Here is an 18,769-nt window from a genome sequence, read left to right as displayed (position 1 = left end):
CTTGCCGCGACTTTGTTACTTTCAAATACCAATATTGTATCAGCTTCAAAAATCTGTTAGCTTTACATAAATTGGACTCACGATGTCATTAACCCATTAGCTTGAAAGCGTTTTACTCATCTTAACTCTATCCAGTCTGTGTCAGTCTGGGCAGACAACATTTTGAAACAATGCTGACTTTGTATCAAGACAGCTGGAACCTCCTTTAGTTCTGTGAGATCATGTCTTCATTGTGTCCAGTACCGTATGGGTGCTTTCTTACAGTTTGGCAAACACTGAATACGGGAGTCAACAGTACAGTATTCCTGCAGCCAAAGCGGAGGAGGTCAGTGTCACATTAATGATATAATCTCCTCTGTGTTCTTAAATGGTTTTAGAGGGAGTCAGCCTTATTCAACTTCCCTTTTTATGTCCATATTAAGCTTGGTTGTTTCCCCATTTTTATGAGTGTGTAGATAAAGATGATCTGTGTAACACTTATTGATAGATTATCTACTGACATGCTATAAGAGAATGAGAGAAAACCTGAATTGGCAAGTGGTCTCAGACTTTTGGACCTCACCGTATAAACTTGTGCTTCTATGTAAATAAAGACTATGCGTTGTATGGGAATTCTGTATCTGTATCTTTACTTTGCTTTTTGTATTGACATTTACTTATACTTAATTCTTCCTCCACCTCTGGTACAAATCCTCATTACAATTTCATTTCCATGTACCATATAACCCGTATTGATGTTGTTTTCCACGTAATGCCTTGCACACTGTGTACATTGTCTGTATCTTTTTATATACAGGCTGTGTATTGTTGGTCGCGCTGCCTAGGGGGTCAATAGTGATGAGTTGTGTGTTCAAATACATGGTCGATAACTGTGATCATGATGGTGCTGTCTCCCCGACACACCACAGCAGACATGAGTCCTGAGATCATCGTGAAATCATGGAGTCTCAGAGCCTCCACACAGCCGATGCATGCACCATATGTCCTGAGTGATAAAAGCTGGAGCCCCCTTATTCCACATGAGGAAACAAGGGTGCCACACCTTCTCACCCCAGACCCACACCCACGCTTCATGTCAGCCAATCACACTGAACCACACCTCATCAGTCGTGGCTTACTGCTGAGGAAACATACTTTTGTTATTGTCCTGCTGAGAAGATGTGTTGTGGTACAGCAGAGAGACTGTAATAAATTCACACTGTATGTATGTGGCTGCAGACCTCCGCCCTCCTGCTCTCTCGCTCTCTCATTCACTGGGTGCCTCCTCTGCACGCTGTAAAAAATATCCTCCAACATAACTCACATCAACTCAGGCTTTTTAATTGTGTTAACCCTAACGCGAACCCTAACTGTGTTTTCAAAGAATCTACATAAACAAGCCATGAAAGTGCTGGAACTGAGTCATGTGTTAATGAAATATATTGAATTTGAGAACGACTGCACAGTAATAATGAGTTGTACACATGGTCACTTTTTACAGTGTAGACCTCCTGCCTCTTCATCTGCCCCCCTCTCTCTCTCTCTCAGTCCCTGGCAGACTCCCTCTTCACACACTCCCTCCACACACACACCCGAGCACAGACAGCTGCAGCACCGACCATCAACCATGGCTGTATGGGACATTGCCTCTTCGCTCCTCGGACTCCTGCTCCTCTTTCACACCTGGGGAGGTGAGTACCCAACCGGTGCAACTATAGGGTTTTGCAGTTTATGGGCTGTGCTTGATGGGGAATCAGTGGTGACTTTGCAAACTTTTATCCAATGCCACATCACACTTAGATGCAGATGGACGCCCTCTCACAGAAAACTAATTCAAAGGTTTGTTTTGAAAGTAGGCAATTGGAAGATGCATGTGATGTAGCGTCTCACAGTCTTTGCCTTGTTTCATCAAGTTTTTAAGGGACATTGTGGAATCAAACAGCCGGTCTGTTGATGACAACTGTTGGCTGCACATAAATCCTCTCAGTGCTGATGGTCCAAGTGCCGCTGCTATAACTGCAGAGATGTGACACTGCACAGGCTCCTCTTGCTTACATTATTTTTCAGAAAATCAACAGAGGGTGGTAAACCAGGCTGTTACTGCCCAGTAACCTGGCTGTGTTTGCTTTTGTGTGTGTGTGTTCTCATGGTTTAATCTCACACAAAGTAGAGTTTACAGGGAAGAAACTTTTTTTAAGCAAGAAAAATTTGTGATGAAAGTTGTGGTTTAGTATCTCAAATTGGAAATATATTGTACATTATGCTTTATTAAAGTATCCATGAAGTGAAAGTGCCATTTCCACCCCTCTCTCTTTCAGTTTAAACGCATTTTCACGTTGAGACACCAGGATTGTTGGGGCATCCATACTGTAGAACCTTCTGAATGAAACGACCATAACGAGATGCCGTACTTTGCTAATTTCCATGGCTAAGTTGGTTAGTTTGAGAAGTTTGCTGGGATGTATTTTTAGCCGCTGTCATGCACAGAGGTGCAGTTGTACAGTGAAGGAAACTGTCCCTCTGCGTTCTGTGAGCGCCTTGCCTGGTAAATACCTCCACTGTGTTTCTATCACACACAGTCAAACACATTGAGGTGCACTGTGCGAGGTACTCGGTGGCTGCAAAGAGAAATGTTCACGGTTATCTTGTCATCTCGTTTATTATAAAACAGACCATGTCTTTAAATCATCTCTGAGAGACTAATAAAGGAGTTTATTTTTGGTGAGATGCACGTTGAGGTGCAGGTGTGGGCTGTTTATTTTCAGAGGAGAGTGTGAGAGTGTGTATTTATATGTTGTGTTATGTGGGTGAGAAGGGCACAGTACCTCTGCTCTCCACATCACTGCTTCACTTTACTGGACTTCTCCTGGGTCGGTCTGCTCTGACTCAGGTCAGTGTGAACCCCCCAACCTTTCCTCTCTTTGAGCCTGACTTCCCTCCTCTTCCCCATGTCTTCACCTTTCCCTGTTCCTGTTTGTCGAGCCTCCTTTCCTCACCTCTCTGCATTGTGTTGATCTCCTGTTTAGGTTCAGCTTGACCATTGTCTGTGATCTCATCCAACTCTCTGCCCTTAATCAAGTTCGCTTCCTGGAGCACCGGTTTTGTGGCTTTCTTATCGCCTCAAGTTTTCCCCTACTTGTTTTATTACATCATTTATCACATCTCATTCAGAAATTTGACATTATCTTCTCAATAGAGCTGTTTCCATTGGGTTGGATTTCAAAGTGTGAAATAAATATATTGATACGTCCGTTAAAGGTGTGGATCTTTTCAGCAGCTTTTGGACAATCTTTCATAAGATATCCAGTAAATTGACTCATAATTTAGTCTGTGAAATTACAAAAAAGAATGCCCATCAGTTTTTCCAGTGAAATCTTTAAATGTATATTTGAAAGACTCTGGGACAAACAATTCTGAAACAAGTGTTATTTGCTTGAAAGATTTGCTGCAGATTGCTTGTTTTGTTAATCAACTAATTGACGTAAACTGTAAATCTGTATTAGGCAGAATTCTGTGGGAAACGCCTTTGTGGTGAGATATTCTCAAGCATCTGATGATGTTTGTTAACGCCCACTCACGCCCTGCCGGATCCGCAAAGACGCTCTGTTTGAATACATATGCACATGGGGTGCAAATGAGTGCGATTGTGTCTGTGCCGAAACTCTGTCTCCAGCCTGCGATGACATCGGAGGAAAGACGGACATGCTGTCGAGCAGTAGTAGTGACCCTCGATAAAGATGCCATTCATTTCCTGTGACATCAGCTAATCAAGCCGAGCCAAAGAGCAGCCACATTAGACCTTGCTGACTTAAAGGTCATCACTTTCTGCTGCAGCTGAGGCACTGAGACTTGCTTCCAACAACTGCTGCTCCTCAGAAGAAGTGAACTGGTCACGGACAATAAATGTCATTGTTGTAACTCGGCCACAGCATCGAAAAGTAGGCCCGGCAATCTGGCCGAGGATCAACAGAGCAGCCTGAAATGAAAGTCCCAAACTTCAGAACTCTCTTCCGGCACATACATATACACGGCGAGGACTGTGACTGTTTTATTTCCAATAGGAGTCTATGAACAGCTGTTAGTTTGTGAAGCAGGTTAGACGTTTAACCTCTTCGATCTTCTTTGATGTTCCAACAGGTTTTTTTCAATCACTGAAAGTAATTTTGCTCTCACTTTATTTGCAGCCAACTATATCACCTCTAGCAAATTATTGCAAGACATACTCAAACTTTTGGCATAAAAAAATCAAAAGTGTCTTTGTAAACAGATGAAGGAAGTGATGACGGCGGCCTGTAACCAGGTCCTTGTCCAGAGAAAGTTTGTCATCGGCACATGGTGTCTTATCTTTTTCCTAAAATAAAGCCCTGAGCTGTTCAAGCACTCTGTGTTTGTGTTCCCATGCAACAGACTCCTGAGGACAGCACAGAGAAAAGGAGTAGTCCACCACTGTTTCTGATCTGGCCCTTGACAGTGCAACATCAATCTGGAGATGTCTAAAATTGTTTTGGTGAATTTACGGTTGTTAATGTTAGTGAAACATTATCCAGATCCTCAGTGATTCTGGAAAGGAAACAGGAGTGAATGTTAGTGCTGTGCCCTTTAACGTTATAATACAGTGGGAACTTATTAAGGTAAATGACAATGAGTATAACAGTTTTGAAAATCTATATCTTGAATAACCATGGTTGTTCTTAAACATGGCACAAGCATGTAGAGTGCTTGTTTTTTCACGGGTAATTTGACCTGTTTCTGTCAATAGTGAACTGAAAGGGTAACAGTAACACACGTGATGTAAGTAAGAGTTCAGTATGGTTACTCTACAACTTTTGATGGAGAACATCATCAATCATCAATCATCAATGAGCCCTCCTTATTTGGTTGGGGGTAACCAGTGGCTGCTGTTTGGAGACTTCTGGAGATGTCTCTTCTTGTGTATTCAGTATGTCTCCTAAACGTCAGTGGTTTTATACCTCAATAAAAGACATGGATGTTTAACCTATAGCCTGTTGCTAAAAGATTAGAAGATTACCGCGAACTTCTTACTGTAATGCTTTAGCAGTGCTGTTTTGTATAGTAGATTTTAGTATTAATGTAGACCTCAAAATCAGTCGCAAAGCAGTGGAAATATGTCTTTGACATGGTTCACACAGTGCACAGAAAAAATATGATTTTCCATTATTTAATATATGCACACAACCTCTCTTAATCACAAATATACATGAAAACGGTTTGGTGACAAAATAATAAAGAAGAATTGCGCTGTTTGAACCATCCAACATTGATTAATAAGTGTAAAAGCACTTAAGCAGAACTAAAGTAAAGTCTGGTACATGCACCATGTTGTGATGGAGACAGAAACAGCAGTTTCAGACATATGATTAATAACATGTGAATGCCAGCAGCCTTTTCACCCTCTAACTCCACTGCTCTGGTATGCACAGTCATACTAGACACTGGTAACAGTAGTCTGTTCATTATCTTATGTCATGACCAGGTTACTGAGTGAAATTGCCATGGGGAAGGTATTTCCTGAGTAACTTGCTGATAAAATCGGAAGATAACATGTATGTGTAATGGATTTGTCAGTGTACATGGTGTGTTATTTTTCTTTGACTCTACAGTTTTGCTGTTGGTAGACGATCAGGCAAAGGACCGCTTCAGTTTGTGCTTTAGAAAGCTATACATGCAACATACAACAATGGGAGCAGAATGTAAACACACATTACCGATTAGTCTGTGTTTTTGTGAATGTTTGATAATGAAAGCAGAAGAAAAGCCAAATTTTTCTAAAGTGTTTAGATGGAAACTCCATTTTGCTGCAGTGTCTCCCTGCAGAGCCATGTAATGGATTGAAGCTGTGCACTTGGGAGCCTGCACTGTAGAAACAAAAGGTTTCCTTTTACTGTTTGATCTTCCTATTGATGTGAATAACATCCATTATCACCATTACTTGGGTCAATATAGCAAACCAGTGATGGAGAAGGTGGATGCTGGTGGGGGGTGTTACTGGGAGAAAAAGCTCACAGACCTTTGTGCTGTTGTCATCGGGGCCATTTTGTGTTTTCCCAGAGTAGCAGCAAATGATTGTTTGTATAATGTGCCTCAGGAAAAGAAATACTCTGCAGATTTGCCTCATTGAATGATATCTTATTATCAGGACTTTATGTTGCAGAGGCGGAGGGTCTAACTCCTGCTTGGAGTTTAAAAGGAAGGAAGCAGTTCAGTCTTGGCTTATCAGAACAGAAGAAATAACAACCTTTTGTCAACATTTTTCTCCCATAGAGGAAACTTTTGTTTTTTTCCTTACAGTCCCGTTGGCCTGAAATGGGCAAACATCTGCAGCATGACTACTTTTAGTTTCAAAGCTTCTCGCAACATTCTTCAGCACAGCTTGGTTTTCATAAAAATGCGAAACACCCGATCAGTGATGCCCAGCTGAAAGCGTTAACACAATATCAGCCTTGTGTGTGGATGTGCAATGAGTCATTTCATCTGTAGGTCATATCTGAGAGCATTGCACAGCTTCAGGGTATCTGATGTATTGCTCTATGTTTGGCTGCAGGGCAAATCCATTCGTATCAGGGGGTTTAGAGATCACTTTTTTAGCAAGTGCAGCATTTGAGGAGGCAGCTCCCCTCTGACTGGTACCACTAACTGCAGCTTTGAAGTTCCCTGATCAGATGGACAGCTGTGTGCACCTGGTTCACACCTGGTTCACACACACACACACACACACACACACACACACACACACACACACACACACACACACACACACACACGCACACGCGCACACACACACACACACACACACACACACACACACACACACACACTGACCTGCTGTCATTATGTGTAACTTGTCAGAACAGGGTTATTGTTTCACTGCTGGTGACACCGACTGTAGAACCCCACTGTTTAAGTTCACTTTTACTTATTTGTAATTTTTAAGTAATTAAAGGAGACATATTTTGCTTTTTCAGTTCTCTTTCCCCTAGTGTGTTAAAGGCTTTTTCATTAATGTAAAATATCTGCAAAGTTCAAAACACAAGAACAGAAAACCAGCTGGAAACGTGTTATCAGTTGTTCTCCAGAATTAGGAAAGGATTATATCATTTTATCTTGTCTGCCACACTCCCGCTCATTGACTGCGGTGAGGTTACTGTACTATATGTAACTCTACTCTGTGGGGAGATTTGCTAAGTTGAACTGGGGTCACCTTTGAAGCAACAAACCAAACCAAGCTGTGCTGTGTCGAATCGGCCCTGAAATAAACTCCTCTAAATAAATTGAGAAAACTCAACAGCCAAAACATCAACATTAAGTCTGAGGTCTCTTGTGGTTATGCAAGAGGTAAAGGAGTAAAGACTGGGGCCAATGAGCTAGAGATTTGAATTATCTTATTATCTATTATTATCTTATACCTTTTTAAAATGTTCTATTACAGAAATAGGCTCGTAGCTCTGTCAACATTAGACCATTTGCCATAATCACAGTTTATGTCCACATACAACATTTTTTACCCCTTTGTTTATGAAAATCCTGGCACTCTAAGGCAGCTAAGGTTGGGTGAAGCTTCAGGAAAGATTATTGTTATGGTGAATTAACTCTATATTGTAGGGGTTAGGTACGATTACAGTCTCCTGTGGGAAGCTACACGTCTATCCACCACCTCCACCCCCATACTCTTTTTGTTTTTCTTGCTACAGTGAGATAACTACTTCCTGCACTGAATGTAGGCATTAGATTAATATCATGAGGAGCAGAATCATCAGTAATACTGAGCTGTCGAAATAGCACAACGATAAACCTACAGTTTTAAATACTCCTGAAGCAACCTCAGAAACCGAAAGATATTGGTCTCAATGTTTGATAAAACCTGCAAATATGGGAAATTATGAGGACAAGCGTACAAACCATATGAACAGCATTTTTTTCCTGTGTAATTCATAGTTTTCATAAGTGAATTTCTGTGGTGCATGAATCTATGGTTATTATAGTTTTGGTTGCATGACCAGTTTTGCAGTTGTTTCAGTTTGCAAAGGACAAACATTTTAGCATTTTTTACTTGTAAATGCTCCAATTCACTCCCCCCCCCCCCCCCCACACTGGGTCAAAGGTTGGTTAGTGGCCCCCAGACGAGCCAGTTGTTCCATCTTGTCAGTCGCACTGACTCCAGTGTCAAAATGATGCTTTCTACATGGTCGCGCAGCTTTGAGAAATAGGGAACATTCTTCGCCGTTGCAGGGGTGTTGCAAGGAGTTGTACCGAAATGTTGAAATTGACACCATTCCCACTGTCAGGGACAGGATGTGATACATGATTCATGAGACATGAACAATATGGGAATTAGAAAATGCCTCTGGGCCAAATGTCATTTCACTTCAGTGTACATTGCACAATTCACTCTTAACCTAATTTGCTTAATTTGTGGGAAAAACAACTGATTTATGTTCCACAATATATCACTAAACTTTTACAATGACATCACTTGTTGCTATAAATATACAGCGTCTCCACTCTTTCATAAAATGCAGTTGTTATCATAAGCTTGTACATTTATTTACGCCCTTTTTAAATGCTTTCATCACAGGAGAGTTTTAGACTCATATTTCAGCTTTAAGAGAAAGAGTTTTGTCTGATTCCTTAGCAGTAATTTACTTAATGCTTTTCCATGTATTATCCCAAAATCAGCTGCTTTAATGCCTTAAGTACAAAAGTCTTTGGATTCTCCATTGTTGATCTCCTCCCTCAGATTTATTTCCATCGATGATTAGTGCCGACGTTGTTTGCCACAGACTATTTAAGGAATAAAATGTGGTGGGACTCTATGAGCCAAATTAAATTCTAATAATACAGCCATTAACTCCACAGGCATTAACTGCACAGACGAGCAGGCGCAAATGGCTGTAAGACGATTTAATACAGATAGTGTTGTTTAGACAGAGCCACTTTGATCTTAATTTTCTTGTGCCATATACAAACTATAACCTCTTACAAAATATTAACTCCAGTAGCTTTTACTTTGATCTGACATTGTATTATTTTGTCCTTGCCTATTTGGGAGACGAAGGTACATAGGTAAACATAGACAAAAGTAAAACAAACGAATGACTTTGGAGGGAATTTATTTGTTTGTTACCACTAACGGCAACTAAAGTCTCTTTTTGACATATTTCTAAGTTTTTATCTCGGTAATTCTGTCAGAGGAGATCATCCACAGAGCTGCAGGACGCACGGGCAGCAAGTCAGTGACACTGCAAAGCATCAAAAATGACATTAATGCCACACAAATTTCAAAGTAAGAAAAACAGTACCGGAGGAAGTGGTGTCTTTTACTGATAAGATGGTAAATAGATGGAACAAGAAAGATGGGCTGGAAGTTTCGGAAAGAGGAGTGGTTTCCAGACTTCAGCACGAAACACACCTGAAACACTGTCACAGAGTGGGATTGATTTTATCCATGATACTCGGGCAAGTGTATTCAGTTGTTATAGTCCTGATGAGGAAAAACACCGTTTTTTAGTTTTGTGATAAAGTGGGAGTGGAGAGGGCAACTCTCTGTGCTCCAATTGACGTTTTTTACTTTCCAATTGAACTGATGTTGGACATTATTAAAGAAACATCATATACTGTATAACGACTATGAGATGTTATTTAGTTGGTGTGAGTAAAAACCCTCGCTTGGTGGCAATCTCATGCATTGACATGTCCTCCTTCACTGGCTGCTGCACTTTGATTTCTCTGGTGCTGTGATCCATGTGTTTCTCCACCTCTCGTCTCTGCTCTCAGGTCAGACACACACAGAGCCCTCTGTGTCCCTCTGCTGAGTATTGTCAATGTGAGAAAAACACCCACTGCTCAGACCGAGGGGCCTCTCCTCTCACCTTCTGGTCTCTTTTGGCTTTTACAGTGATGAAGATGAGACTCCACTGCTGCTTGTTCACCAGGGACTGTGGCTAATTTCTGCACAGGGCTCAGTGCTGGGTCATTGTCAAGGGAGGGTGATATATCACTTTGTTTCCTCTTAGGGGGAAGTGGCCAAAGAAATGTAGCCAGAGGGTGAAGTTAAGACAGTGTAAGTCTATAGTCAGGCCAAAGAGACAAGTCCGGCCTTGAAGAATACCAGAGCTTAACACAATGTAACTAAAGAACACAACACAAGAATTTCATATCACAGACACGACCAGCACAACAAAATGAGCAAAGCTAGAAAATTCAGATATAGAAAACATGACAAAATCAGGAAACACTTCATACAACCAAATTCAGTCACAAAAAAAAGATTCCAGCGGACGCTAAAACCTACTCAACATACCTGGACACGCAAGTTGTCATGGTTTGTCTAGTGTGTGGTGTTACCATGAGATAAGATAAGATAAGATAAGATAAGATAAAATAGGATGTACCTTTATTGAACCCTTGTAGCGGAAATTCAATTTGACTCAGCAGCACAAAAAAGTAGCAGTGCAAGGAGAAATGTAGTTAGAATAAAAAGAAAAGACTCGGAATCCAATAAATAAGTTAAAATATACATTGTATACACAACAACATTGCACAAATACAACATAGGCTTATTGTATACATATGCAAATATGTCAGTTTATGTGTTTGTGCAATCTGTCCCTTGCAGCTTAATACAGGATATCGGGGAGGGCCAGCTTGGCACGAGTGATGGAGTAAGTAGCAAACTACATGACTTAGCACCATACAGCCTATATTAGCCTATAAAATCAATTCTTCATAAATATTTGATATACATTAAGTGCATAGCAAAATACAGTATAGCAAGAATATATGTGTTTTCATCTTGGATAGTTCTCTACAACCCTGACTGTTCGGGACTAGATACTTAAATTAAAGTTTTTATTTGTGGTTGAACAGCTAATATTGAGCAGAAATTCTCCAGATTTGAGTTGGTGAAGAGGTTTTTGTTGCAGCGTGTTGAGCTCTCAGAGTCACACCACAGATACTTTATGTCCTAGAAAGAGTTCAAAGCTGGAGGAGCAGAGATCCTGGCTGATCCTCAGATCTGAACATGTCCTGTGGGATCTGCAGTGGAGACTCAAGTCGACCCCTGTCAGGATCTCTGTCTGTTCCCTGTTAGTTCGACACCCTGCTTTAATAATAGATGTTGTTTTCCTGAAATAATGCTTTGTGCTGATCTAATGTACATTAGGATCCTTTTAACCTAATGCAACCTATCAGCATCCAGCTACGACCACTGACTCCACAGAGCAGACGGATGTGTTTTCTGTGGCTTCACTGTGTTTAGTTACAGCAGATCACTGTTAGTAGTTAACTTTTATGGTTTGCACTCCTCTCTGGCTTTAGTGTTTGACTATGGGATTATTAGGGCCTAAATTTATGGTCTTATCTTAAAGTCTTAGTTATTCATCACTTTTATTTTCCAGCTAATTATTTCTGTGCTGCGGGTTCTTTCTGCTGTGATGAAGCTGTGATAAGTGAAATATTTTGTCCATCTAGGTCAGAGCAGACATCCAGTGGAAAATAAGCTGATAATGTTTGACTCCTCCAAGTAGAAACGGCCGATACAGTCAAAAGAGATCATTGTTTTCACTGTGCTGCTTCATCATGCTGCACAATCACCCTCAGATCGCAGCATGTGAGAGATTTTAAATCAACCTTTTTATTTGTCCTGTGATAAACAGGCGAGGCTTTTGGCAAGTAGAGCATGTGAGAAAGAGATGAGCAAACAACACAGTTTTTTTTCTGTGCAAGAACTCACAATGACGTTGGTGTGATGAACAACACGTTTTAATTTGCACAGATCGCACAAGTTCATGTTTTCGATTTTCACCTGTGAATCACCTTCCAGCGTAGTGATGATTTGTGCTCATGCAGCCAGTGAATAAAGACGTTTTAGCCTGTTCCGCTGTTATGCACTGAAACAGGATGTGTGGTTGGACACAGCTCAGTGACAGATCAGTTATACACTTATTCTTTCAAGTATAAACAAAAAGGCATATCTACTTGTATAAAGGAGAACACATGCTAAAGTATGTGACCAAGGATTTTTGTTATAATTAGAACGGCATGAGTGGGCCGATAAATACACAAAAAGTTCAGTTTTTCCATGAAGTTGAAATAACTATTTCATGAGGTCCTTAAAGGCTCCCTGACATGGTGTCAACACCTCAAACACGAAGAGAAAGGGATTCATTTCAAGTTTAAACCAATGGGTGAGTCATGAAAGTGACAGGAAACAGACTAATATCCAATAAATCCAACTTTGTGCTTAATAATCCAGAAGTCAAACAACCATGTGAGTCAACCATGCAAATAGGGGACGATTCACATGAGGTTCATTATTACCTCCGTTCTCACCCCTGTCTGTTTATTGGTTTGTATGTTCATGGGTTTGTTTTTAAGCAAGATTACACAAAAGCACTGAACAGATTGCCATTGTCCAGGATGCGATACTGGTCTGGGAAGAACCTATTAGATTTTGGCTTGAATCCAAATCAGGGGGAAAAGATCCAGGAATGTTTTTAACTTTCTTTAACACTATGAGATGTTGTTCTATGTGCTTAAACCCCATTTTAATGGAGTTATTTTTTGTATTATAATGCTAATGAATAGTATTTTTAACCCTCACTAAATCAAATCTTTAATCATACAACTGGCTTGAGTTGTCATGTTTGAGAGCATGCAGTTCATAAACATGGCAAAGCAATGGCTAGTGGGTTAACGTACACAATGTTCCTGTGCAACTGGAACGCTATCAACTCGGGTTATTTCGCTGTGACGTCATTCTGAGTGCCGAGCTCCGAGGTGTAATGGAATGTATATGTAAAATGTAATATATGTTCTCCCTGTATCTGCGTGGGTTTTCTCCTCCCACAGTCTAAAGCCACGTAGCCTAATCTGTGACTCTAGATTACCCATAGGTGTGAATGTGAGTGTGAATTTGTCCCTAAATGTCAGGCCCTGCGATATACTGGCAACCTGCCCAGGGTGTGCCACGCCTCTCGCCCAATGTCAGCTGGGATTGGCTGCAGCTCTACCTCTAACATGAACGCTGCTTTAAGTCACCACCAAGATGCTGATGTTGAGTTTCATTGGATCTTCATCAAACTTATGACATTGGGAATGCCTACAAATTCCAGATTTCTATATTACCTTTGAGAAACACGCAGGGTAACACACACCTGTTGTTTTTAACTGTAAGCTCACTCTCTGGTGGTGTTAAGACACATGTTATGTAACACATAATTAAAGTGTTTGCCCTTTATCCATCAGATTGTTTGTCTTGGTTACAATGGCACTTTACCAGGGAGATTTTAGTTAGGGCTAACCCTAACCCTGACCCCATATTTAACAAACCTACACCATGGCATGCAAGATTCTAATGAATGTCTTTCAATTATAATTTTTTTCACTCTGGCTACTTGTTGCCGCCACCAAATAAGGAGAGAGCTGCTGCTGAGCACCTTATCCTGTGAGCCAATGGGTAAAAGCTTTCAGTGTGTTTGTATGTGTGAGTATCTGCAATCTATCTTTAGCCATAATATGCCAGCAGCAAGCAATGCACATCTCATACTTGTGAGGCCATGTCATGGGACCTCTCTCTCTCTCTCTCTCTCTCTCTCTCTCTCTCTCTCTCTCTCTCTCTCACACACACACACACACGCACGCACACACACACACACACACACACAAAACAAAACTCGAACTAAAATACTGTCTCCGTTGGACTTTCCCATACTTCCCTGAATCTTGTGTTATTTTATTTCTGCCCGCTCACAGAGCGGCAGATATGCAGACAATTTTGTCATATAAGGGACGTGGGAAAGAGGATGGAGGGGGCGTTTGTTCCACCATGGGAGCAGACTTGAGGAAATGGCCCACTGAGACTCACTGAAATTGCTGAAACACACACATATAGATACACGTACACAAGTAGGCATAGATGTGAGAGCATTTTTTTACAAGAGGAATTTGGACATGGGAAGATGACCGCATCCCACGTGAAGTCAGTGAAGTCAGAAGTCATATATTCAACATATATATTCTTTGTGTGTGTGTGTGTAGGGGCATATCAAAATAGCTGAGTGTGGAAACTTTGAGCAAAGGGGAGTTGGTCTTGTTGCCAAGTAGTTATCAAAGGCTTGAGAACAGAGTGAACTCTTTGAAATGTAACTGCTGAGTAAAGAGTAAAGAGCTGCTTATCAAAGAGGATTTAGCCTCAGGTTAGAGAAGCTGTGCTGCTCCTCACAGCTCAACGCCTGCGGCTGTATCTTCACAGCTGTGGGTAGAAGTGATTTTTCTTTCGGTAGTTGGGTTTGGTAGTTCTTTCCCACCTCCAACTAAACCTACAACTCTGACCTTAAATGCACCACCACCCCTGGCATTAGAAGTGACCTTATCAGAGACCCGCTCAGAGCTTTATTACTGTGCCGTCGTAACAGTTGTGAGTCAGGAGACCCCCCTGGATGATGGATGAAGTGGAGTCCGGTGTGCTGAGAACAGAGTCACGTCTCGCCTGGGTTGATCTCTGCAACAGGTGGTGAGTTGAAATGGAATATAGCATCAAATCACCAGGAGAAATCAGAGAGTGACGTGACGTCCCCCCTTCCTCCCCTGTTGTGTGGTCCACTCTGATCCTCTCCACTGTATTTACATTCTTTATATCCTTCGTCCCCCACGCCTTTTGGAAATCGTTAATTCTGATGGCATGTTGAGAGGATTCTGCCGGCATTTGGCTCCAGCACCCTGGGGATATGTTTGTGTGTGTGTGTGTGTGTGTGTGTTGGGGAAAGTGTCTGGTTGGTCAGTGTGACAAGCTGACCTTGTTTTCTCTGAGGCATCGTGGGAATGTGTAGTTTGGCTGCTGCAGCTGTCACTGTCTGTCTCATTGTCTGCACAAAGCAGCTAAAACCACCTGAACCCCTCAAAGACCCCCTACAGGACCACAGGACCACTCTGTACTCTGTAGTCTCTGTGTTTATTTATGTAAAGTGTTAATCTGTCTGGGGGAATCCTTGAGGCCCAAGTAATTAGGCTGCTTATCAAATACTGTAACCCCAACACTACTGGTTTCGTTCAAACTGAGCAGCACTTGGCAGCAACAGAGATCAACCAGACCTCTGCTGCAATGCAACATGCCAGTCAACAGGGTCAATCCCACATTACTGGCAGTTTTCTTTGGTTCAGTTTAGACCTGGTATTAATATCTATCTCACTTGATCTGGTCAGTGGACAGCTCTAATACTGGCGTGAGCGCAACCAAGATGCATGTGAGATCCTCCTGGGCTCCATGTTGCCACAGCAGAGAAAACACAACTGTGTCCTGGGCGACACTGACGGACAGACTAATCAGATTGTGGCAGTTTGCCATAATGTAAACAACATCACGTCACATATTGATTTTCTGTTTTTCACCAAAGCAAATAGCATATAGCTCACTTTCTCTCACTTTTTCAATCCATACCTTCTCTTCAGCCAATTGATTGGTTGTCGGGGGCGTCTGCACGTAATCTCCAAATTAGCCCCAGTGCGGCCTTATTAGTCTAAATTAATAATAAATAAACACACAAAGTTAGTATTTGCATGTTGAAGAAAAATGCGAAATCTGGTCCAAAGCCTCAAAATTTGATGGAGCATCAGAACGCAGACAGTTTAGTCTTTTTTAGATAATGATGCTTGGTGCTGTGATCTGTCCCCCCCCGTTTTCACAGGTGGTTTGTCCCTCCAGCCACAGAAAACAATGGATTAAGTCTGAAAGAGAATATTGATGTAACACTTTTCTCCTTATGAAAGTAACCTTCAAAACAGAGGCTCATTTAAAAAACTTGTTTTGCAAAGTGCTGCTAGCAGTAGAGGAGGTGGAAGCATTATTTGGTTGAATTATTATTTAATAACCGACTTCAGTGAATATCAAGATTGTTAGCAATAAATCCATTCCATTGACAAAACAATTGATAGCCTTAACAATAATGCGGAACGATGGGGAGTGATGTGATGCGGTACTGTGTGGTACCACATTTGGTTTTCTAATCTCTTTACTAAACACAGCTTCAACTCTGTCATTCCTTTGGAGTCCAGTTTCTAGATGCCATGTCTGTTCGAGGCTGTCGGCCAGTTCTCTCTTCTTCAGGAGAATTACTGTGTGCAGCCAACATTGTGGGAACGAAGCCATCCACCCAAACAAGGTCACTGCAACAAGAGCAGTTTTAGAAATGTCTCCTCTCTATGTAACCTGAATCAGTTCAATAGAGTATTCTTTAATAAAATGAAAGTTTAGTCTTTGGTAATCTAAAGCAAGCAAACAGGATAAAAAGCATGAATAGCGAAGAGGAAAGAGTAAAACGCTGGTGATAAGAGCCTGTTGTTGGACATCATGTGCTGAATTACAGTTGAGAGGATTGTTAGCGTTAATTTGAAATTGGCATAACAAAGTATTCATGGAAAATAATAGCGACACATGTTTCTGCTGCAGAAAAATTAGTCATTGTATTTTTTGGAGTGACGTATTTGTGTTGCTAGAAACCCTGCTGCGTGTTTGAGTTGATGGAGAAATGATGGGTCTGTGGTGCCAGGAGCTGTGAGGGGGGATTTGTGAGTCACTGAGAGTCAATTTCTTCCTGTGTGCCAATCTTAGAGTCCTGTGTTGCGTGTCTTTGTGTGTTAAAATGCCTTGGGGGCGCGTCACAGGAATAATGGGATTGATGAACGTGTGACAAAAACCTTTAGTGTCCACGTTTTCAAGAGCTTCTCGTAACATTCCTTTGCACCATTTAGCCAAGCTGAGTTGCCCCAAACTGAGACGGGCTTGTGTTCCAGCAACTGGATCTGTGAAAGGGGGGGGGGGGGGGGGGGGGGGGTCTGTGTCATCTCAGTCATCCTGGACCTTTGACATCTAGAATTAGGAAGTCGCAGAAAATCTATAATTTCCTTCTTTGTTGTGTTTACACTTTAATACTAAAACAGGACGAAAGGAAAAATACTCCTACGTGGTGCTCTTAAAAATCTTTCCAACACGATTAGGTTCATAATAGTTGAAATCACTGGTCTGAACTTATTATATGGTGCAACACTTTAGATCTACACTCATTGACTTACATGACATGGACAGATGTGCTTTAAGCTCTAAATTGCACCTGCAACATGCTAAATGTGCAGCTTGAGACAGGTTGTGGAAATCATGCATTTTTGTTCGCAGCACATTTTAAGTGTCAAATAAATGACACACATGTCATTAATCCAAGAGCTACCGACTGGAATAAACACAGCCTTTCAAACGAAGTGTCTTTGTGTGACCTGACTTTAATAAAGCTCACATCCTGCAGCTCGTCAGAAGCTAATGACATTGGGAAGTCAGGGATTTCTTTTTGGCATTTCGAACCTCCGTGTGTTTCTCCTCTCACCACACGAGAGTTGTTATTTTCAGCTTGATAAAGTTGCTTCTTCTCTGTAAGTGTGCCATTGAGGGATTAGCGTGATAAATGTCAGAGGCCCCAGCAGCCGTCAGAGAACCAAACACTTTATAAACACATATCTGCCACATTGATTTCTCCTCTGCCTCTGTCTTTTCTTCCTCTGACTTGCTTTTCATTTATCTGTTTTCTCACCGTAACCTCTCTATTCACTCTTCTCCGGCCCATTTACATGTATACAAAGAGCAGCCTGACGGAGGCACAGCTTTCTCATGCTCCCTCTCTCTCTGTCTCACCCTGTCCTGAAGTAGAGCTGCTATTTCTGGTGCCACTCGGGTCAGTGCACTGTAATTCTGCTGTATCATGTAAGCAAACAAGCTTGATAGGCCACTGTTATTCTTAGATGTGACAGGGCTGGAAACATGTCCCCGAGCTGTCATCTCAGAGTCTGGATGGGAGTATACGACTTGGTTCCAGCTGCTAATGTACACTGTGGTCATCTGTGCTGTGTACGAAACTGACAGGAGGCAAATGTATATATTCGCTCTAATCAAATGCGAAACGGCCAAAATAATTTTGGAGATGATTCAAATTCAGTTTCTGCCTTGATGTTCAAACTGTCTCTTGGTGTTGCTATGGATAAGCCAGTGGGTGATCATGGCGAGCAATTAAAACTAGGTTCATGACACACACACACGCACGCACGCACACACACACACACACACACACACACACACACACACACACACACACACACACACACACACACACACACACACACACTGCTAGCTCTGCTGTCTTGATTTCTGTCCTCTCTTTTAATACAATATTCATACTCGTCCTCTTTCAAGTTCAACAGCCTCTCAACTTTTTCTTTCTTTGGGAGGAGACACGCCAAGCGTAATTCAAACATGAGTTGGAGTCAAATGGGGGGGAGGTCCTCGGTATGTAAATATTAATATGGAGGCTTAAAATATTGAGGAAACAGATTATATAAGGACGCTTGTAATGAAAACAAAACCGTGCACTCTCTCCTTTAGACTAATGGATTGTGGACCACATAGTTACCTTTAGAGAGCAGAGCTTCTGCTGCTATGTCACCTAAACAAGTGTCTGGAATATAGTGAATGAAACGCAGCAGAGTGGGGACGTGCGTCATGTGTTAGTTGTGCTCTGAGACATTTGTGGGATCTCGAGTTCAGGCCAGTATTCACTTTCCCCCTGATACATATGAGTTAGAGACGGTTTAGATACCCCATGGTGTGTGTGCGTGTGTGTGTGTTCACTTTACACCTCTCAGACAGACAGACTCGTGTGTGTGTGTGTGTGTGTCTGTTTCCCTTTGACCCCTCAGCGATCATCCTGTCAGTCACTGCTGCTTTGATCTGAGT

General features: G+C 41.7%; 1 protein-coding gene and 1 long non-coding RNA gene across 12 annotated transcripts in view; both read left to right on the top strand.

Moving 5' to 3' along the window:
* The first annotated feature begins 1,534 nt into the window (after positions 1-1,534).
* The window catches only part of mcamb (melanoma cell adhesion molecule b), a 34,198-nt gene continuing 16,963 nt past the window's right edge, over positions 1,535-18,769 (top strand). For all 11 annotated transcript variants that reach the window (XM_034604612.1, XM_034604614.1, XM_034604613.1 and 8 more), the window contains exon 1: positions 1,535-1,670. In XM_034604612.1, the coding sequence (XP_034460503.1) occupies positions 1,607-1,670 (64 nt within the window). In that variant the 5' untranslated portion in view covers positions 1,535-1,606. The remainder of the gene's footprint in view (positions 1,671-18,769) is intronic.
* Positions 9,802-11,290, top strand: LOC117772972. Its single transcript, XR_004615856.1, has 3 exons — positions 9,802-9,820; positions 10,613-10,658; positions 10,965-11,290. It is a non-coding gene; the product is annotated as an uncharacterized LOC117772972 (long non-coding RNA).

This window comes from Hippoglossus hippoglossus, chromosome 13 (genome assembly GCF_009819705.1).
Source record: "Hippoglossus hippoglossus isolate fHipHip1 chromosome 13, fHipHip1.pri, whole genome shotgun sequence".
Classification (NCBI taxonomy): domain Eukaryota; kingdom Metazoa; phylum Chordata; class Actinopteri; order Pleuronectiformes; family Pleuronectidae; genus Hippoglossus; species Hippoglossus hippoglossus.
Note: the sequence above shows the minus strand (reverse complement) of the source record. Positions and strands in the feature narration are given on the sequence as shown.